At 46.8% G+C, this 22,722-nt stretch overlaps 1 protein-coding gene across 1 annotated transcript in view; it reads left to right on the top strand.

The window, feature by feature from the left end:
- Window positions 1-22,003, top strand: part of LOC138663297 (oocyte zinc finger protein XlCOF22-like) — a 62,924-nt gene extending 40,921 nt beyond the window's left edge. Inside the window, exon 7 of the mRNA XM_069749478.1 lies at window positions 20,442-22,003. Coding sequence (XP_069605579.1) covers window positions 20,442-21,715 — 1,274 coding nt within the window. The 3' untranslated portion in view covers window positions 21,716-22,003. The remainder of the gene's footprint in view (window positions 1-20,441) is intronic.
- The last annotated feature ends 719 nt before the right edge of the window (window positions 22,004-22,722 follow it).

Raw genomic sequence — 22,722 nt, forward strand, 5'->3', positions numbered from 1 at the left:
GGTTTGGTGATTCTTTCCAAGCAGCTGGTCCCGGCTGTACCCAACGATCTTCTAGCTTGGGGAGACTCTTCGCTTTTCCCAGAAGGCACCTGGAATATGCAAATTAGCCTCCTCAAGCTTGAATCCCTGGTTTGATGATTCTTTCCAAGCAGCTGGTCCCGGCTGTACCCAACGATCTTCTAGCTTGGGGAGACTCTTCGCTTTTCCCAGAAGGCACCTGGAATATGCAAATTAGCCTCCTCAAGCTTGAATCCCTGGTTTGGTGATTCTTTCCAAGCAGCTGGTCCCGGCTGTACCCAACGATCTTCTAGCTTGGGGAGACTCTTCGCTTTTCCCAGAAGGCACCTGGAATATGCAAATTAGCCTCCTCAAGCTTGAATCCCTGGTTTGGTGATTCTTTCCAAGCAGCTGGTCCCGGCTGTACCCAACGATCTTCTAGCTTGGGGAGACTCTTCGCTTTTCCCAGAAGGCACCTGGAATATGCAAATTAGCCTCCTCAAGCTTGAATCCCTGGTTTGGTGATTCTTTCCAAGCAGCTGGTCCCGGCTGTACCCAACGATCTTCTAGCTTGGGGAGACTCTTCGCTTTTCCCAGAAGGCACCTGGAATATGCAAATTAGCCTCCTCAAGCTTGAATCCCTGGTTTGGTGATTCTTTCCAAGCAGCTGGTCCCGGCTGTACCCAACGATCTTCTAGCTTGGGGAGACTCTTCGCTTTTCCCAGAAGGCACCTGGAATATGCAAATTAGCCTCCTCAAGCTTGAATCCCTGGTTTGGTGATTCTTTCCAAGCAGCTGGTCCCGGCTGTACCCAACGATCTTCTAGCTTGGGGAGACTCTTCGCTTTTCCCAGAAGGCACCTGGAATATGCAAATTAGCCTCCTCAAGCTTGAATCCCTGGTTTGGTGATTCTTTCCAAGCAGCTGGTCCCGGCTGTACCCAACGATCTTCTAGCTTGGGGAGACTCTTCGCTTTTCCCAGAAGGCACCTGGAATATGCAAATTAGCCTCCTCAAGCTTGAATCCCTGGTTTGGTGATTCTTTCCAAGCAGCTGGTCCCGGCTGTACCCAACGATCTTCTAGCTTGGGGAGACTCTTCGCTTTTCCCAGAAGGCACCTGGAATATGCAAATTAGCCTCCTCAAGCTTGAATCCCTGGTTTGGTGATTCTTTCCAAGCAGCTGGTCCCGGCTGTACCCAACGATCTTCTAGCTTGGGGAGACTCTTCGCTTTTCCCAGAAGGCACCTGGAATATGCAAATTAGCCTCCTCAAGCTTGAATCCCTGGTTTGGTGATTCTTTCCAAGCAGCTGGTCCCGGCTGTACCCAACGATCTTCTAGCTTGGGGAGACTCTTCGCTTTTCCCAGAAGGCACCTGGAATATGCAAATTAGCCTCCTCAAGCTTGAATCCCTGGTTTGGTGATTCTTTCCAAGCAGCTGGTCCCGGCTGTACCCAACGATCTTCTAGCTTGGGGAGACTCTTCGCTTTTCCCAGAAGGCACCTGGAATATGCAAATTAGCCTCCTCAAGCTTGAATCCCTGGTTTGGTGATTCTTTCCAAGCAGCTGGTCCCGGCTGTACCCAACGATCTTCTAGCTTGGGGAGACTCTTCGCTTTTCCCAGAAGGCACCTGGAATATGCAAATTAGCCTCCTCAAGCTTGAATCCCTGGTTTGGTGATTCTTTCCAAGCAGCTGGTCCCGGCTGTACCCAACGATCTTCTAGCTTGGGGAGACTCTTCGCTTTTCCCAGAAGGCACCTGGAATATGCAAATTAGCCTCCTCAAGCTTGAATCCCTGGTTTGGTGATTCTTTCCAAGCAGCTGGTCCCGGCTGTACCCAACGATCTTCTAGCTTGGGGAGACTCTTCGCTTTTCCCAGAAGGCACCTGGAATATGCAAATTAGCCTCCTCAAGCTTGAATCCCTGGTTTGGTGATTCTTTCCAAGCAGCTGGTCCCGGCTGTACCCAACGATCTTCTAGCTTGGGGAGACTCTTCGCTTTTCCCAGAAGGCACCTGGAATATGCAAATTAGCCTCCTCAAGCTTGAATCCCTGGTTTGGTGATTCTTTCCAAGCAGCTGGTCCCGGCTGTACCCAACGATCTTCTAGCTTGGGGAGACTCTTCGCTTTTCCCAGAAGGCACCTGGAATATGCAAATTAGCCTCCTCAAGCTTGAATCCCTGGTTTGGTGATTCTTTCCAAGCAGCTGGTCCCGGCTGTACCCAACGATCTTCTAGCTTGGGGAGACTCTTCGCTTTTCCCAGAAGGCACCTGGAATATGCAAATTAGCCTCCTCAAGCTTGAATCCCTGGTTTGGTGATTCTTTCCAAGCAGCTGGTCCCGGCTGTACCCAACGATCTTCTAGCTTGGGGAGACTCTTCGCTTTTCCCAGAAGGCACCTGGAATATGCAAATTAGCCTCCTCAAGCTTGAATCCCTGGTTTGGTGATTCTTTCCAAGCAGCTGGTCCCGGCTGTACCCAACGATCTTCTAGCTTGGGGAGACTCTTCGCTTTTCCCAGAAGGCACCTGGAATATGCAAATTAGCCTCCTCAAGCTTGAATCCCTGGTTTGGTGATTCTTTCCAAGCAGCTGGTCCCGGCTGTACCCAACGATCTTCTAGCTTGGGGAGACTCTTCGCTTTTCCCAGAAGGCACCTGGAATATGCAAATTAGCCTCCTCAAGCTTGAATCCCTGGTTTGGTGATTCTTTCCAAGCAGCTGGTCCCGGCTGTACCCAACGATCTTCTAGCTTGGGGAGACTCTTCGCTTTTCCCAGAAGGCACCTGGAATATGCAAATTAGCCTCCTCAAGCTTGAATCCCTGGTTTGGTGATTCTTTCCAAGCAGCTGGTCCCGGCTGTACCCAACGATCTTCTAGCTTGGGGAGACTCTTCGCTTTTCCCAGAAGGCACCTGGAATATGCAAATTAGCCTCCTCAAGCTTGAATCCCTGGTTTGGTGATTCTTTCCAAGCAGCTGGTCCCGGCTGTACCCAACGATCTTCTAGCTTGGGGAGACTCTTCGCTTTTCCCAGAAGGCACCTGGAATATGCAAATTAGCCTCCTCAAGCTTGAATCCCTGGTTTGGTGATTCTTTCCAAGCAGCTGGTCCCGGCTGTACCCAACGATCTTCTAGCTTGGGGAGACTCTTCGCTTTTCCCAGAAGGCACCTGGAATATGCAAATTAGCCTCCTCAAGCTTGAATCCCTGGTTTGGTGATTCTTTCCAAGCAGCTGGTCCCGGCTGTACCCAACGATCTTCTAGCTTGGGGAGACTCTTCGCTTTTCCCAGAAGGCACCTGGAATATGCAAATTAGCCTCCTCAAGCTTGAATCCCTGGTTTGGTGATTCTTTCCAAGCAGCTGGTCCCGGCTGTACCCAACGATCTTCTAGCTTGGGGAGACTCTTCGCTTTTCCCAGAAGGCACCTGGAATATGCAAATTAGCCTCCTCAAGCTTGAATCCCTGGTTTGGTGATTCTTTCCAAGCAGCTGGTCCCGGCTGTACCCAACGATCTTCTAGCTTGGGGAGACTCTTCGCTTTTCCCAGAAGGCACCTGGAATATGCAAATTAGCCTCCTCAAGCTTGAATCCCTGGTTTGGTGATTCTTTCCAAGCAGCTGGTCCCGGCTGTACCCAACGATCTTCTAGCTTGGGGAGACTCTTCGCTTTTCCCAGAAGGCACCTGGAATATGCAAATTAGCCTCCTCAAGCTTGAATCCCTGGTTTGGTGATTCTTTCCAAGCAGCTGGTCCCGGCTGTACCCAACGATCTTCTAGCTTGGGGAGACTCTTCGCTTTTCCCAGAAGGCACCTGGAATATGCAAATTAGCCTCCTCAAGCTTGAATCCCTGGTTTGGTGATTCTTTCCAAGCAGCTGGTCCCGGCTGTACCCAACGATCTTCTAGCTTGGGGAGACTCTTCGCTTTTCCCAGAAGGCACCTGGAATATGCAAATTAGCCTCCTCAAGCTTGAATCCCTGGTTTGGTGATTCTTTCCAAGCAGCTGGTCCCGGCTGTACCCAACGATCTTCTAGCTTGGGGAGACTCTTCGCTTTTCCCAGAAGGCACCTGGAATATGCAAATTAGCCTCCTCAAGCTTGAATCCCTGGTTTGGTGATTCTTTCCAAGCAGCTGGTCCCGGCTGTACCCAACGATCTTCTAGCTTGGGGAGACTCTTCGCTTTTCCCAGAAGGCACCTGGAATATGCAAATTAGCCTCCTCAAGCTTGAATCCCTGGTTTGGTGATTCTTTCCAAGCAGCTGGTCCCGGCTGTACCCAACGATCTTCTAGCTTGGGGAGACTCTTCGCTTTTCCCAGAAGGCACCTGGAATATGCAAATTAGCCTCCTCAAGCTTGAATCCCTGGTTTGGTGATTCTTTCCAAGCAGCTGGTCCCGGCTGTACCCAACGATCTTCTAGCTTGGGGAGACTCTTCGCTTTTCCCAGAAGGCACCTGGAATATGCAAATTAGCCTCCTCAAGCTTGAATCCCTGGTTTGGTGATTCTTTCCAAGCAGCTGGTCCCGGCTGTACCCAACGATCTTCTAGCTTGGGGAGACTCTTCGCTTTTCCCAGAAGGCACCTGGAATATGCAAATTAGCCTCCTCAAGCTTGAATCCCTGGTTTGGTGATTCTTTCCAAGCAGCTGGTCCCGGCTGTACCCAACGATCTTCTAGCTTGGGGAGACTCTTCGCTTTTCCCAGAAGGCACCTGGAATATGCAAATTAGCCTCCTCAAGCTTGAATCCCTGGTTTGGTGATTCTTTCCAAGCAGCTGGTCCCGGCTGTACCCAACGATCTTCTAGCTTGGGGAGACTCTTCGCTTTTCCCAGAAGGCACCTGGAATATGCAAATTAGCCTCCTCAAGCTTGAATCCCTGGTTTGGTGATTCTTTCCAAGCAGCTGGTCCCGGCTGTACCCAACGATCTTCTAGCTTAGGGAGACTCTTCGCTTTTCCCAGAAGGCACCTGGAATATGCAAATTAGCCTCCTCAAGCTTGAATCCCTGGTTTGGTGATTCTTTCCAAGCAGCTGGTCCCGGCTGTACCCAACGATCTTCTAGCTTAGGGAGACTCTTCGCTTTTCCCAGAAGGCACCTGGAATATGCAAATTAGCCTCCTCAAGCTTGAATCCCTGGTTTGGTGATTCTTTCCAAGCAGCTGGTCCCGGCTGTACCCAACGATCTTCTAGCTTAGGGAGACTCTTCGCTTTTCCCAGAAGGCACCTGGAATATGCAAATTAGCCTCCTCAAGCTTGAATCCCTGGTTTGGTGATTCTTTCCAAGCAGCTGGTCCCGGCTGTACCCAACGATCTTCTAGCTTAGGGAGACTCTTCGCTTTTCCCAGAAGGCACCTGGAATATGCAAATTAGCCTCCTCAAGCTTGAATCCCTGGTTTGGTGATTCTTTCCAAGCAGCTGGTCCCGGCTGTACCCAACGATCTTCTAGCTTAGGGAGACTCTTCGCTTTTCCCAGAAGGCACCTGGAATATGCAAATTAGCCTCCTCAAGCTTGAATCCCTGGTTTGGTGATTCTTTCCAAGCAGCTGGTCCCGGCTGTACCCAACGATCTTCTAGCTTGGGGAGACTCTTCGCTTTTCCCAGAAGGCACCTGGAATATGCAAATTAGCCTCCTCAAGCTTGAATCCCTGGTTTGGTGATTCTTTCCAAGCAGCTGGTCCCGGCTGTACCCAACGATCTTCTAGCTTAGGGAGACTCTTCGCTTTTCCCAGAAGGCACCTGGAATATGCAAATTAGCCTCCTCAAGCTTGAATCCCTGGTTTGGTGATTCTTTCCAAGCAGCTGGTCCCGGCTGTACCCAACGATCTTCTAGCTTAGGGAGACTCTTCGCTTTTCCCAGAAGGCACCTGGAATATGCAAATTAGCCTCCTCAAGCTTGAATCCCTGGTTTGGTGATTCTTTCCAAGCAGCTGGTCCCGGCTGTACCCAACGATCTTCTAGCTTAGGGAGACTCTTCGCTTTTCCCAGAAGGCACCTGGAATATGCAAATTAGCCTCCTCAAGCTTGAATCCCTGGTTTGGTGATTCTTTCCAAGCAGCTGGTCCCGGCTGTACCCAACGATCTTCTAGCTTAGGGAGACTCTTCGCTTTTCCCAGAAGGCACCTGGAATATGCAAATTAGCCTCCTCAAGCTTGAATCCCTGGTTTGGTGATTCTTTCCAAGCAGCTGGTCCCGGCTGTACCCAACGATCTTCTAGCTTAGGGAGACTCTTCGCTTTTCCCAGAAGGCACCTGGAATATGCAAATTAGCCTCCTCAAGCTTGAATCCCTGGTTTGGTGATTCTTTCCAAGCAGCTGGTCCCGGCTGTACCCAACGATCTTCTAGCTTAGGGAGACTCTTCGCTTTTCCCAGAAGGCACCTGGAATATGCAAATTAGCCTCCTCAAGCTTGAATCCCTGGTTTGGTGATTCTTTCCAAGCAGCTGGTCCCGGCTGTACCCAACGATCTTCTAGCTTAGGGAGACTCTTCGCTTTTCCCAGAAGGCACCTGGAATATGCAAATTAGCCTCCTCAAGCTTGAATCCCTGGTTTCAGATTCTGGGCGATTCGGTTCATCCTGCGATGGTTCCATCACCTCCTAGTGGGTCACCCCATCCACATACAATCGGACAACGCCACAGCTGTGGCATATATCAACCATCAGGAGGGCACCAGCAGCAGTGCAGTAATGTGCAAGGTGAAGCACATTCTCCATTGGGCTGAGAGGAAAAATTCCGTCATCTCAGCAGTTCACATCCCGGGTGTGGAAAACTGGGCGGCAGACTTCCACAGCCACCAGGGTCTCGCTTCGGGGGAGTGGTCACTGCATCCGGAGGTCTTCCAGCAGGTTTGTCATCGCTGGGGGACTTCGGACGTCGATCTGATGGCATCAAGACTAAACGCCAAGGTGCCCGCATTCATAGCTCGGTCCCAGGATCCAGAGGCCATTGGGGTGGATGGACTGGTCCTTCCGTGGCATCAGTTCCCTCTTCCTTACGTGTTTCCACCCCCACCACTTCCTTTGCTCCTGAGAGTCATCAGGAAGTTAAAGGCGGAAGGAATTCCAGTGATCCTTGTCTCTCCGGCCTGGCTGCATCAGGCGTGGTACGCGGAGTTGGTGCAGCTCGTCATCGACGTTCCTTGGTGTCTTCTGGATCAATCAGATTTACTCTCCCAGGGCCCGATTTGCCACCAGAACTCGGGGGCCCTGTGTTTAACGGCATGGCCGTTGAATCTTGGGTCCTAACCCATGCTGGGTTATCCCAAAAAGTGGTTTCCACCTTGATTAGCGCTCGGAAACCTACATCCATGCGCATTTATCACCGTACCTGGAAATCATTTTTCGCATAGTGCAGGGACCGCGGTCATTTTCCTCTCGCTTTCTCCATTCCGACCATTCTGGAATTTCTTCAGGCTGGTCTGGAATCGGGCCTGGTGCTTAGTTCCCTCGAAGGTTATATTTCTGCCTTATCTGTTTTGTTCCAGGGCAGGATCGATTCCAAACTGCAGGTGAAGACTTTCATTCAGGTGATCTCACATTTGGTGCACCCCTATAGAATACCTTTGGATCACTGGGACCTTAACCTGGTTCTGGATGTTCTAAAGAGGTCTCTCTTTGAACCGCTGCAGGATGTGTCTGTCACCCACCTTTCATGGAAGGTTGCTTTTCTTGTTGCGGTGACGTCAATCAGGCGGGTTTTGGAGTTAGCTGCCCTATCCTGTCGAGCTCCTTTTCTAATTTTTCACCTGGACAAGGTAGTTCTCAGGCCATCTCTGTCTTTCTTGCCCAAGGTGGTCTCTTCCTTTCACCTTAACAAGTACATTGTTCTGCCCTCGTTTTGCCTGACGCAAATATACCGTTTTGAGAAGGCTCTTCACATTCTGGATCTCAGAAAGTACGTCTCATGGACGGTGTCCTTCCATAAGATTGATGCCTTATTCGTCCTTCCTGAGGGGCACAGGAAGGGACTCGCCGCCTCTAAGTTCCCAATAACCAGGTGGATCCACTTGGCTATTCAAGAGTCTTACTTTGTCAGAAACAGGCCTATTCCAGCGGGATTAAGGCACACTCCACTCGTTCTGTGGTGGCCTCCTGGGCCATTTCTCACCAGACGTCGGCAGAATAGGTTTGCAAGGCTGCGACTTAGTTCAGTCTGCACACCTTCTCGAAGCACTACAACGTGCACACTCAGGCCTCAGCAGATGAGAGCCTTGGAAGACGAATCTTGCAGACAGTGGTAAAGCGTCTCTTTGGCGGCTGCTGAGTGAGGTTTGGTCTATCCTGTCGGTTTACCCACCCAGGGACTGCTTTAGGATGTCCCATGGTCCTGTGTCCCCCAATGAGGTGAAGGAGAAACAGGGATTTTTGAGTACTCACTGTAAAATCCTTTTCTCCGAGCCACTCATTGAGGGACACAGCACCCACCCTGTGGCCTAACAGATGAGTATGCTTTTTAGTTTGAAGTTGGTATACTCTCATATATTCTTGTTTTCCTACTGCTTTGTCACACAACTGGTTCGGCTGGAGCCAGTGGGTGTGGTGTATACTGCAGAGGAGGAGCTAATTATTTTGTGTCTTTGTGTCCGCCTCCGAGTGGTAGCAGCATAACATCCATGGTCCTGTGTCCCCAATGAGTGGCTCGGAGAAAAGGATTTTACAGTGACTGAACAAAAATCCCTGTTTTTAATGAGTTTAACCCCTTTCTGACATCAGACGTACTATCTTGTCGAGGTGACCTGGGCCCGCATGACCATCGACGGGATAGTATTTCACGGGGGGAGCACAGCCGAGTGTCAGCTGATTATCACAGCTGGCATCTGGCACTATGTGACAGGAGTGGTCACGGACTGCTCTCGGCACATTAACCCCGGAACACTGCGATCAAGCAAGATTGCAGCGTAGCGGTGCCATAAGGAAGCATCGCGCAGGGAGGGTGCTCTCTGCGTGCTTCCCTGAGACCCTCAGAACAATGCGATGTGATCACGTTGTTCCGGGGGTCTCCTCCCTGCAGGTCCCCGGATACAAGATGGCCACGAGGTCCTTCTGGGTCCTGCAGGGAGGTGGCTTCTCAGTGCCTGCTGAGAGCAGGTGCTGAGAAGCCTCCTGCACTGCCTGTCAGATCACTGATCTGACATATTGCTGTGCAAGTGATGTCCCACCCTGGGACAAAGTAAAAAAAAAAGAAAAAAAAATGTATACTGTATAAAAATATATATTTTTTAAATTCCTAAATAAAGAAAAAAATAAATAGATATTGTTCCAATAAATACATTTCTTTATGTAAATAAAAAAAACAATAAAAGTACAGATATTTGGTAATCCCCGACTGTAACGACCCGACCTATAAAACTGCCCCACTAGTTAACCCCTTCAGTGAACACCGTCAAAAATAAATATAAAACGAAGCAAAAAAACAATGCTTTATCATCATACCGCCGATGAAAAGTGGAATAACACGTGCTCAAAAAGACAGATATAAATAAACACGGTACCGCTGAAAAAGTCATCTTGTCCTGCAAAAAATGAGCCGCCATACAGCGCCATCAGCTAAAAAATAGTTATAGCTCTCAGAATAAAGTGATGCAAAAACAATTATTTTTATATATATATATATATATATATATATATATATATATATATATATATATATATATATATATATATATATATATATATATATATATATATATATATATATTGTCTAAGGGGTACTTCCGTCTTTCTGTCGGCAACTTCCATCACGGAAATCCCGCGTCGCTGATTGGTCTCGCCAGCTGCCTGTCATGGCTGCTGCGACCAATCAGCGACGGGCACAGTCCGATTAGTCCCTCCCCTACTCCCCTGCAGTCAGTGCCCAGCGCCCGCTCCATAATCCTCTCCAGTCACCGCTCACACAGGGTTAATGCCAGCGGTAACGGGCCACAGGTACCGCACTCCGTTACCGCTGCTATTAACCCTGTGTCTCCAACTTTTTACTGTTGATGCTGCCTATGCAGCATCAATAGTAAAAAGATGTAATGTTAAAAATAGTAAAAAAAAACAAAAAACTGCTAATCTCACCTTCTGTCGTCCGACATTGCGCTCGCGCCGTCTGCTATCTGCCGTTCCCAGAGATGCATTGCGAAATTACCCAGAAGACTTAGCGGTCTCGCGAGACCGCTAAGTCATCTGGGTAATTTCGCAATGCATCCTGGGAACGGAAGATGGCGGCAGCCGCTCCGCATCGCCAGAGCTTCGCTGGATCCCAGGGGGTGGGTATATAACTATTTTTTATTTTAATAATTTTTTTTAACAGGGATATGGTGCCCACACTGCTAAATACTGTGTGGACAGTGTTATATACCGCGTGGCTGCTATATACTACATGGGCAGTGTTATATACTGCGTGGGCTGTGTGATATACTGCGTGTGCTGTGCTATATACTATGTGCCCTGTGTTATATACTGCGTGGCCTGTGTTATATACTACCTCGCCTGTGTTATATACTGCGTGGTTGCTATATATTGCGTGGGCTGTGTTATATACTGTTTGGGCTGTGTTATATACTGCATGGCCACTGTTATATACTGCGTGGCCTGTATTAACGCATCGGGTATTCTACAATATGTATGTGTGGCACCCCTAGGGGTATTTGCCACAAAAATAGTTACTGACAGTAAGTACAAATACTAAAATAGCAAGACTGCACTACCACCTCCGGCCAGAAGGGGGAGCTCCAGAGACTCCCCTTGATCCATTCTGGTCTGAGAGAAGAAATGGCAGTTGGGCTAAGGAGCTGAAAGTGAGAGGTCATACAGTTGAATCTCTAACAGCCCTGTGACTGTTACCAGGCCTAAATCACCGGCCTGAGGAGAAGAGGGATAGAGAAAAAGGACATTGTGAGAACCGGGTAGCATTAATCACTACCCAGAACAGGCGCAAAGACGGATACCGGATCCGTGGCTGTATTCATTACATATAATACAGCAACCGGAAAAACGTGAGGTGATATCAGCTTCACTAGGGTCGGACGCAGCAACAGACACAGAGTTCAGCGGTACTCCTGGAGGGGGTAAGCCGATAAAAGGACTCGGGTTGCCCGTCGAACCAGGACCCGGAGGGGACAGATTGGGCCGGCAGCCAGTTCACATACAGCAGCAGGGCCACACAGATATTGCGTACAATAAGAGGCGAAGACCCCGGCAGGGTCACAGTAACTCAGAGTTCCCATACAGACTCCGGTGACAGGACTGGTTGTAAATCCTTTTTTGTTAAAGTAAACTGGTTAAACGTTTCAGTGCCTCAGTCTTTCATTTGGACAATAGCCATCTATCCAGGATTGGGATCATCACCGCTGGGAGAACCTGCTGCTGATCAAGTAAGTGCCTGTTCCCTCACGATACCCTTTACACTGTGCATTGCCTGAGGCCACAGCACCGGGTCAAGCCACCCGTGACACCCCCCTCAAGAGACAGACCCCATTGGTCCGGTGCTGGGTACCCCGGTCTCTTGGGCGTCACAATTGGCGTCACGAACAGGATCTAGCCAGCCCGTATACCGGGTATTGTGTGCCGTGATTGGAGCCCAAAACTGTGAAAACTGGGATGAAAAATCTTGAAAATTGACTTTATTAAAGAAAAATCCATTCCCCATTGAAAACTATTGAAAGTGACTTTTCCCCATTGGTTATAATGGAGTAAAGATGGCCGCCATCCCCTGAGGTAATCACTTCATAACCGTTAGGCACGAGACTGTTAATTGAGCTACGCCATCACCTGAGCCCCAGTCTAACTGAAAAACTTCAGAATCCGCCATTACAGAGCGCGGTGGGTGGGAGCAGCAGGGGGCGTGTCATTGTGGGCGGCACCAAGCTGAGCGCTCTGACATCAGAGCAAGGGGAAAATCGATCCTGCTGCACAGCGGAACGAATCTACACTATCCCGACGGAAGCGGAGGACCGGAAGGGTCCGGATTAACTAAGGGGGCACAGTATGTCGCAGCACGGAGACGCCGCAGCACCCGGCAACGCTAATGCAGCTGAAAGACAGAGTGTCAATAGAGAGTCCGGCAGCGCAGCGGTGCAAGGAGTGGCGCCCATCATGCCGGTGCTGATGCCATATACCCCGGGTGGCCCATGGCTTCCAATGTATGAAGGTGAGCCTAATACCCTTGACGATTTCAGAGAAAAGATGCTGGCCCATTTTGACATGTTCCCTGTGGGTGAAGTTCAGCGTGTTAGTCTCCTGATGATGCAGTTAAGTGGCCATGCTAAGCGAGAAGTCACAGCATGGGCAGCTGATCTAAAAGGCACTGTTGAACGCATATTTGCTGGATTAAAAGCTACATTTGAAACCACGGCCAGCAGCAAAGCTAAAATACGATTCTTTAATTGCAAACAAAAAGCTAATGAGGGCGTGAGAGACTTTGCCTTAAACCTGCAGGAAGCCCTTAAATCACTTACACTGGTTGAACCCATTTTTAACACCGGAGCGGATAAACTGCTAGGAGATCAATTTATTGAGGGACTCTACACCCCTTCTCACCGGGGGCATGTGAGCATGCTTGTTTTTAAGAACCCTGAATTGACATTTGCCCAATTAAAGGAGAGCGCTATACGTCTCCAGCTGGCAGAGGCACCTCGGGATCAGGATCCTGCGCAACCCATGGCAGAGGCACCTCAACAACAGGGAGTGCCAGTGACATCAGCTATGTCTGGGGCCATTGCTAAGCCCCTGGGGCCCAGTACTAATGAGGCTCTTCAACAAAAGCTTGACTCTTTAGCTGATGTTGTTGCTTCAATGGCTAAAACCATGCAGGAGATGAGAGGACACAAGATGGAGTTGGCAAACTGTAGAGAGGATGTTCCATGGATGAGACCCCGGAGATACCCGACATGGAGAGGACGACCCTGCGACCGCTACCAACCGGATGGACAGCCCATTTGCCGCCGTTGCCAGCAGCCAGGCCACTTTGCACGAGATTGTGATTTAAACGGGAATCCCCTGGGAATGCGGGCCGCTTCGCAGGAATGAACTTTCAAGGCCCAACACCCTGACACGACAGGTACATCGGAGGACGACCCATTATCCCGATCGTGCTGGACGGAATTCCCCTCAACGCTTTGCTGGACACAGGTTCCCAGATTTCATCTATACCGTATATCCTTTATAAGAGGTACTGGGCTGATGCAGATATTGATAAAGGGCCCTCTGATGTTGAACTAGATATATGGGCCAGTAATGGTAAGTTGGTACCGAAACTAGGATTCAGGGAGATGACCATAAAGATTGGTAAAGTAGAACTGAAGAAACAGGGTATAATTGTTGTTGATGTTGACCGGCGGAACTGTGAACCAACTGTATTGATAGGAATGAATGTGTTAGAGAACTGCTTTTCCGAAGTCATTTCTGTCTTACAGCAAATTGCTGAAACTGCCCAATCCTGCCAGCAGAGAGTTCTCCGGAGGGAAATAAAAGTATTGATGTTAAGGCAACAGGTAGAAGTTGCAGGTGGAGAAATCGGCAGTGTGAGGGTAAGTGATCCAACGTCTATTGTAATCCCACCAAAAACAGAAATGCTGGTATGGTGTAGAGCAGCCATTGGTACTAAGGGACGAGATTATCAAGCCTTAATAGAACCAGTGTACACCGACAGCAGGCCCACTATACTCACAGCACGAGGGATAGTCGAGGTACACCGGGGACGAGTGCCGGTACGACTTTTGAACTGTGGAGAGGAAGAGGTCACTTTGCCAAGGTATGCTACAATGGCAAAGCTATATACTGTTGACAACAATGCCATCACAACCATTGAGCCCTTAGAACCAACCTGTCAGGTGGAAGGCAATGGCTCAGATGGAGAAATGGAGGATTGGTGCCAACAGCTACACGTGGGCATAAATTCAACACCTACCCATCAAAAACAAGGGGTGTATAGGCTAGTGACGGAATATGAACAAGTCTTCAGTAAACACCCATTGGACTTCGGACGGATAGAAGGGGTAGAACACACAATCCCCACAGGTGACCATCCCCCAATAAAAGAAAGATATAGACCCATACCGCCCGCTCACTATCAATGTGCAAAAGATATGCTGAGGGAAATGAAACAGGCCGGGGTAATAAGAGACAGCTGTAGCCCCTGGGCGGCCCCTCTAGTGATTGTCAAAAAAAAGGACGGAACCATGAGAATGTGCGTAGACTACCGGAAGATTAATAACATCACCCATAAAGACGCCTACCCCTTGCCTAGGATAGAAGAGTCCTTAACTGCTTTGAAATCTGCTAATTATTTTTCCACCTTAGACTTAACAAACGGGTATTGGCAAGTCCCTGTGGCTGAGAGAGATAAGGAAAAGACGGCATTCACCACACCAATGGGTCTATGTGAATTTAATCGCATGCCGTTCGGACTCTGCAACGCATCCGGTACCTTCCAGCGGCTGATGGAATGCTGCCTCGGACACAAGAACTTCGAGACCGTCCTCCTGTACCTAGATGATGTGATCGTCTACTCAAAGACTTACGAACAACACTTAATAGACCTGGCAGAAGTGTTCGAAGCCTTATCCAGGTATGGCATGAAAGTCAAGCCATCCAAATGTCACCTTCTCAAGCCAAAGGTACAGTACCTGGGACACATCGTGAGTTCGGAGGGAGTAGCACCAGATCCCGAGAAAATAAGCGCCATAAGGGATTGGCCAAGACCTACCAGCGCAAAAGAAGTGAGACAATTCCTGGGATTGGTGGGTTACTATCGCAGATTTATAAAAGGATTTACCAAGTTGGCAGCACCCTTGCAAGACACCTTGGTAGGGCAGACGAAGAAACCTTCAAACCGAAACCCTCCTTTTCAGTGGAACGACGAAAGGGAAGACTCCTTTGAACAACTAAAGAAGGCACTAACCGGAGAAGAGGTTCTGGCATACCCAGATTACCATAAACCTTTCATCCTCTACACCGATGCCAGTAATGTGGGACTAGGAGCGGTGCTGTCACAAAAGCAAGAAGGTCGGGAGAAAGTCATCGCCTTTGCAAGTAGAAAGCTCCGGCCTACTGAAAGAAATTCAGAAAATTACAGCTCCTTCAAATTGGAACTACTGGCAGTAGTTTGGGCTGTGACGGAGCGTTTCAAACACTATCTGGCCGCTGCAGAATTTATTGTCTATACTGACAACAATCCGTTGACCCACCTGGACACAGCCAAATTAGGTGCGTTAGAACAGCGATGGATAGCCCGGTTATCTAATTACAACTTCATAATCAAGTATCGAGCAGGTCGCAAGAATGGAAATGCCGATGCCCTATCCCGGATGCCACACTTGAGAGATGTAGAAGAGGAAACGGGGGAGCTTGAAGAAATTGAACTACCAGCCTTCCATCGTCCCAAGGCAAAACATCATCAGTCAAGTACCTATCAGAAACAACAAGAGGTGAATTTTAATCCGTTAGCACACCATAGATGGGCTGACACCCAAGACAGCAATCCGGCTGTGAAGTTGGTGAAAGAACTGTTGACTGAGCAAAGTGCATATCCCGATGAGGATGCCCCAGAAGAGACGCATCAACTCTGGAAAGAGAGAGGCAAAATGTTCCTGTATCAAGGGAAGCTCTGTAGAAGATACACCAATCCGAAAACACATGAATTGGTTTGGCAGATTATTGTGCCTAAACAAGATGTGAAGATGGTCCTCGAAGCTTACCATAATGGTGCTGGTCACTTCGGTTGGAAAAAGTTAGAAGTACTTCTAAGAGAAAGATTTTATTGGGTCGGGATGAGAAAATCAATCGAACAGTGGTGCAGAAATTGTGGCCCGTGCAACCTCAGAAGAAATGATCAAAAGAACCAAAGAGCACCACTGCAGCCCATAATCACCAAACAACCACTTGAACTTGTAGCCATGGACCATGTGAAGTTGACACCAAGCCGGTCCGGCTATGTCTATGCCTTGACCATTGTGGACCATTATTCACGCTTCTTGGTAGTAGTACCCGTAAAAGATCTGACAGCAAAAACAGCAGCCAAAGCGTTCCAAACGTACTTTTGTAGACCCCATGGATATCCGGAACTGGTTCTCACCGACCAAGGTACAGCCTTTGAATCAGAGATCTTCAGAGAATTCTGTAATATCTATGGTTGCAAAAAGATCCGGACGACGGCCTATCATCCACAAACAAACGGCTTATGCGAGAAGATGAACCATATTGTAATAGACCTACTAAAGACTTTACCTGAGACAGAAAGGAATCAATAGCCAGAGAAATTGCCTGACTTGGTGGATCTGTATAATCATGTCCCGGTGAGCTCCACCAACTGCACCCCAGCTTACCTTATGCGTGCAAGACCCGGCCAATTACCAATCGATCTAGAAATGGGAATTCTGAAACCAGACGCAGAAGTTCAAGACTCCAATTGGGATATCATACGGCAAAAGCAGTATCGCCAAGTGCAAGAGAGTGTGGAAAGAAGCCTTCAGCAAACTAGAGAAAGACAAGAGCGAACTTTCAACCAGAATGCTCTAGCGACCCCATTAAGACCGGGTGACCAAGTGCTCAAGAGAAATCGTCGAACCAATAAACTGGACAATCAGTGGGAAGCTGTACCCTACACAGTTTTACCAACAAGAGTGGATAATCCTAAAATGTGTCTCATTAGCAAAAACGGAGGCTTAACATCTGTACTAGTGTCAAGAGACAATCTTAAATTATGTCCGGAAGCATTGAAAGAGCCAGACGTTGTCCAGCCAGAACCAGAAGTTATTCAACCCATACAGGTTCAACCAGTAAAGGAAAAAGAAGAGGAAGTGTATCACACCTGTATAGGAGACTTTCCCAAAACTCTACTAACATACCATGGTGCAGTAGTGGTTCCCATGGTGGCCTTTTACCCAACACCGAACCCAATACCAGAAGTCCCAAGACAGGAAGAGGCTGACCCCGTACTACAGGAGGTTCCAGGCCAGGAAGAACAGATTCCTGGTCAGAGTAATCCCATTCACGGTGGACTTGCCAACTCCATAGTCGTGGAATTATCTTTAGCAGAGCGGGCAGATACTACATCCGCAGTAGACAGTAGTACACCACATGAAGAGACACCGCTATTACGTAGATCACAGCGTAGTACCCAGGGTCAATTACCGGCCAGGTATGCAGATTACCAACTATAAAGCTCATAATGTGAATTGTATATATGTTATGCCGTATATAGTTAAACAGAAAATGTAGTATAGTCATTGTTATCAGTCTGCAACGTTTAAGCCCAGTGCCTACAGAGACTTGTCTGTATGAACTTATTGCATATTCTTGAACTTTTTATCAGCCCGGAGGCACTAAATCAAAGCTCCGTAAAGACTGCTTTTTGAACTTTGCTTTTTGCTCTTTTTGAACTTTCTTTAGACTTTATATTGATAACTCCGTTGGAAAAATGGAACTAAATTCCTGGACACTAAGTACAGTGCCTTTCCTAATACCTTCAAGGATAGAACTGTATTAATGGACGCTATTTGAAGTGACTTTTTACAGAACTCTATTTTTGTTTCCTTGAGTGGTTTTTGTAACTTTTCATTTTTAAGACTCTGTACATATTAATTGTTATTTCAAAATGTTATTGTCCCACAGTCCCGGAGTACTGTTCTTAACTAAGGGGGAATGTGGCACCCCTAGGGGTATTTGCCACAAAAATAGTTACTGACAGTAAGTACAAATACTAAAATAGCAAGACTGCACTACCACCTCCGGCCAGAAGGGGGAGCTCCAGAGACTACCCTTGATCCATTCTGGTCTGAGAGAAGAAATGGCAGTTGGGCTAAGGAGCTGAAAGTGAGAGGTCATACAGTTGAATCTCTAACAGCCCTGTGACTGTTACCAGGCCTAAATCACCGGCCTGAGGAGAAGAGGGATAGAGAAAAAGGACATTGTGAGAACCGGGTAGCATTAATCACTACCCAGAACAGGCGCAAAGACGGATACCGGATCCGTGGCTGTATTCATTACATATAATACAGCAACCGGAAAAACGTGAGGTGATATCAGCTTCACTAGGGTCGGACGCAGCAACAGACACAGAGTTCAGCGGTACTCCTGGAGGGGGTAAGCCGATAAAAGGACTCGGGTTGCCCGTCGAACCAGGACCCGGAGGGGACAGATTGGGCCGGCAGCCAGTTCACATACAGCAGCAGGGCCACACAGATATTGCGTACAATAAGAGGCGAAGACCCCGGCAGGGTCACAGTAACTCAGAGTTCCCATACAGACTCCGGTGACAGGACTGGTTGTAAATCCTTTTTTGTTAAAGTAAACTGGTTAAACGTTTCAGTGCCTCAGTCTTTCATTTGGACAATAGCCATCTATCCAGGATTGGGATCATCACCGCTGGGAGAACCTGCTGCTGATCAAGTAAGTGCCTGTTCCCTCACGATACCCTTTACACTGTGCATTGCCTGAGGCCACAGCACCGGGTCAAGCCACCCGTGACACCCCCCTCAAGAGACAGACCCCATTGGTCCGGTGCTGGGTACCCCGGTCTCTTGGGCGTCACAATTGTATGTATGTATATAGCAGCCACATAGTATATAGCGCAGGCCACGTAGTATTTGCTATATATTACATGGCTCCTATATACTACATGGCCTGTGCTGTATACTGTGTGGCTGCTACATACATACATACATACATACATACATACTCTAGAATACCCGATGCGTTAGAATTGGGTCACCAACTAGTTTTTTATATAAAATAGTTTTTACTGTATAAAGGCACCATAAAAAAGATATTAATGACGGATCGCTGTAATCGTACTGACCCGAAGAATAAAACTGCCTTATCAATTTTACCACACGCGGAACGATATAAATGCCCCACCCAAAAGAAATTCCTGAATTGCTGGTTTTTGTTCATTCTGCCTCCAAAAAACGTAACAAAAAGAGATCATGTGCCTGAAAATGGTACCAATAAAAACGTCAAATTGTCCCACAAAAAACAAGACCTCATATGACTCTGTGGGCCAAAATATGGAAAAAATTATAGCTCTCAAAATATGGTGATGCAAAAACTATTTTTAATAAAAAAATGTGTTTATTTCCATTTTCCCATTAGAGTTAGGATTAGGGTTAAGGCTAAAGTTAGGGTTGGGGCTTAAGGTTTGGATTACATTTACAGTTTACAGCTGGGATTAGGTTTATTGTTGTGATTAGGGTTAGGGGTGTGGTTATGATTAGGGTTGGGATTAGGGTTAGGGGTGTGTTGGAGTTAGAATTGGGGGTTTTCCACTGTTTAGGCACATCAGGGGCTCTCCAAACGCGATATGGCGTCCGATCTCAATTCCAGCCAATTTTGCATTGAAAAGTCAAATGCCACTCCTTCCCTTCCGAGCTTTGCCATGCACCCAAACAGTGGTTTACCCCCACATATGGAGTATCGGCGTACTCAGGAAAAATTGCACAAGAACGTTTGGTGTCCAATTTCTCCTGTTACCCTTGGGAAAATAAAAAATTGGGGTGAAAAGATCATTTTTGTGAAAAAAAAAATGATTTTTTATTTTTACGGCTCTACATTCTAAACTTCTGTGAATCACTTGGGGGTTCAAAGTGCTCACCACACATCTAGATAAGTTCCTTAGGGGGTCTGCGTTCCGAAATGGTGTCACTTGTGGGGGGTTTCCATTGTTTAGGCACGTCAGGGGCTCTCCAAACACGACATGGCGTCTGATTTAAATTCCAGCCAATTTTGCATTGAAAAGTAAAACTTCGCTCCTTCCCTTCCGAGCTCTGCCATGTGCCCAAACAGTGGTTTACCCCCACATATGGAGCATCTGCGTACTCGGGACAAATTGTTCAACAACTTTTAGGGTTCAATTTCTCCTGTTACCCTTGGTAAAATAAAACAAATTGGATCTGAATTACAATTTTTTTTTTTTTTTTGTGAAGAAAAAAAAAAATTTAAATTTTCCTTTTTTTTATTTTATTCTTTTTTAAACATTGCCAAAAATTCCTGTAAAGCACCTGAAGGGTTAATAAACTTCTTGGGTGGTTTTGAGCACCTTGAGGGGTGCAGTTTTTAGAATGATGTCACTTTTGGGTATTTTCTGGGTATTTTCTATCATATAGACCCCTCAAAGTGACTTCAAACGTAATGTGGTCCTTTAAAAAAAAATGGTGTCGTAAAAAATGAGAAATCGCTGGTCAACTTTTAACCCTTATAATATCATAACGAAAAAAAAAATTTGGTTCTAAAATTGTGCTGATGTAATGTAGAAAATGTTACTTATTATGTATTTTGTGTGACAAATGTTAGGTGTCGAGATCCTCGCCTCTACACAGGGGGAATCTCGAACCATCTCTGCTGTGGTCTCCCATTCTTCTACAGCCTCAGAGGAGTCTGCTCAGCGGGGGGTGGGGAGGTGGAGGAATTAAGTAAAAATGTTTAAAAATACTTATTTTGAGGATATTTCATGGAAAAATAATTGGTTTTATTCTTAGCAGATGACTGTACCAGGAGATCAGAGGGGCAGCTGACATCTTCAGCTTTTAAATCAGATGATCTTGAGATCACACAGGATACAATTGATGTGAACGTCATTACGCCAGATATACCATCATCCCTTCACAGCAAAGATCTGCCATCTGACCCTTTGAAACAGGTCCTGACTTCTGATTCATTACCGACGACTAAGGAAAATCAAAGTCACAAAATGAGCATTAAAAAACGAACTGCTCCTAAATCAAAGAAGCCGTTTTCACCTCCAGGATATGGAAATAACTTTCCCCTTGAAAAGTATTTTCTTAAACATAAAACAATTCACACAGCAGAGAACAGATTTTCTTGTTCCAAGTGTGGGAAATGTTTTAACCAGAAATCAGATTTGCTTAAGCACCAGAGAACTCACACAGGGGAGAAGCCTTTTTCCTGTTCAGAATGTGGGAAATGTTTTAATTATAAATCACATTTTGTTACACACCAAATAACTCACTCAGGGGAGAAGCCTTTTTCCTGTTCAGAATGTGGGAAATGTTTTAAACATAAATCGGATTTGCTTAGGCATCGGAGAATTCACACAGGGGAGATGCCTTTTTCGTGTTCAGAATGTGAGAAATGTTTTAACCATAAATCAGATTTGCGTAAGCACCAGAGAACTCACACAGGGGAGAAGCCTTTTCCCTGTTCAGAATGTGGGAAATGTTTTAACCAGAAATCACATCTGATTAGACACCAAAGAACTCACACAGGGGAAAAGCCTTTTTCCTGTTCAGAATGTGGGAAATGTTTTAACCATAAACCACATCTTGTTATACACCAAAGAACTCACACAGGGGAGAAGCCTTTTTCCTGTTCAGAATGTGGGAAATGTTTTAACCATACATCAGATTTGCGTAAGCACCAGAGCACTCACACAGGGGAGAAGCGTTTTTCATGTTCAGAATGTGGGAAATGTTTTAACCAGAAATCACAGCTTGTTATACACCAAAGAACTCACACAGGAGAGCAGCCTTTTTTCTGTTCAGAATGTGGGAAATGTTTTAACCATACATCAGATTTGCGTAAGCATCAGAGAATTCACACAGGAGAGAAGCCTTTTTCATGTTCAGAATGTGGGAAATGTTTTAACCAGAAATCACAGCTTGTTATACACCAAAGAACTCACACAGGGGAGCAGCCTTTTTCATGTTCAGAATGTGGGAAATGTTTTAACCAGAAATCACATCTTGTTAAACACCAACGAATTCACACAGGGGAGAATCTTTTTTCATGTTCTTAACCATCAAAAATAATTCAAACTATATACGTTATTGAAAAATCGTACAAAAACATAAGACAGACGTATAATTGAATGAGAAAGGGAAATTACTGTAAAACTTACCATATTTCTTGGACTATAAGACACCCTTTTTTATTAGATCATTTTTATTAAGAACATTACACAATTACGTTTTTACGAAGAGACATCAGTAGAACAAAGATATTTAGATATTTTCAATGTTCCATAATATCCTTATATGTTTTTGTTATACATAAAATACAATAAAGTCATCATCTCCTTCCAAGGATTCAATTTTTTTTCATTCAAACTAATACAACCCCCTGTAAGAAAGTCCTTACTGAGAGCTGGGAGAGCTGGGAAAAATATGTAGACAATTCTCTTATCAAGCTGAGACTGAAGTTTATTCGGAGATTTCGCAGCAGGACAGCAGATGGATAGTCAGTGAAATAAAGCATGTGAGTACGAACAGAAGTCCAGACAGACAAAGTAACGCTGGGACATCTGGCGATGGTCCGGCCTTAGCCAGGCCATGAAGTGGCATGGCTGCAGGATGGCGATGGAACGGCCATGTTGTGGCACGGCAGCAGGTTGGCGATGTAATGGCCCCGAACAACAGTTAGGGCATGTGTACACGACCGGAATTGCCGCGGAAATTTCCACGGCAATTCCGGAACTCCCTGCCGCAGGAAAAACGCATGCGGAATTGGCATGTGTTTTCCCGCTAAACACTAGCATTTTGCAAGCGTAATTAGCTTGCAGAATGCTAGCGTTTTCCAAGCGATCTGTAGCATCGATTGGAAAACTGATTGACAGGTTGGTCACACTTGTCAAGCAGTGTTTGACAAGTGTGACCAACTTTTTACTATTGATGCTGTCTATGCAGCATCAATAGTAAAAAGATCTAATGTTAAAAATAATAAAAAAAAATAAATCATGATATCCTCACCTTCCGGCGTCATCGGCAGCCTTCCCGCTCCTCGCGCTGCTCCCGTTCCTAGTAATGC

The sequence above is a fragment of the Ranitomeya imitator genome, chromosome 2 (assembly GCF_032444005.1).
Source record: "Ranitomeya imitator isolate aRanImi1 chromosome 2, aRanImi1.pri, whole genome shotgun sequence".
NCBI classification, from domain to species: Eukaryota; Metazoa; Chordata; class Amphibia; order Anura; family Dendrobatidae; genus Ranitomeya; species Ranitomeya imitator.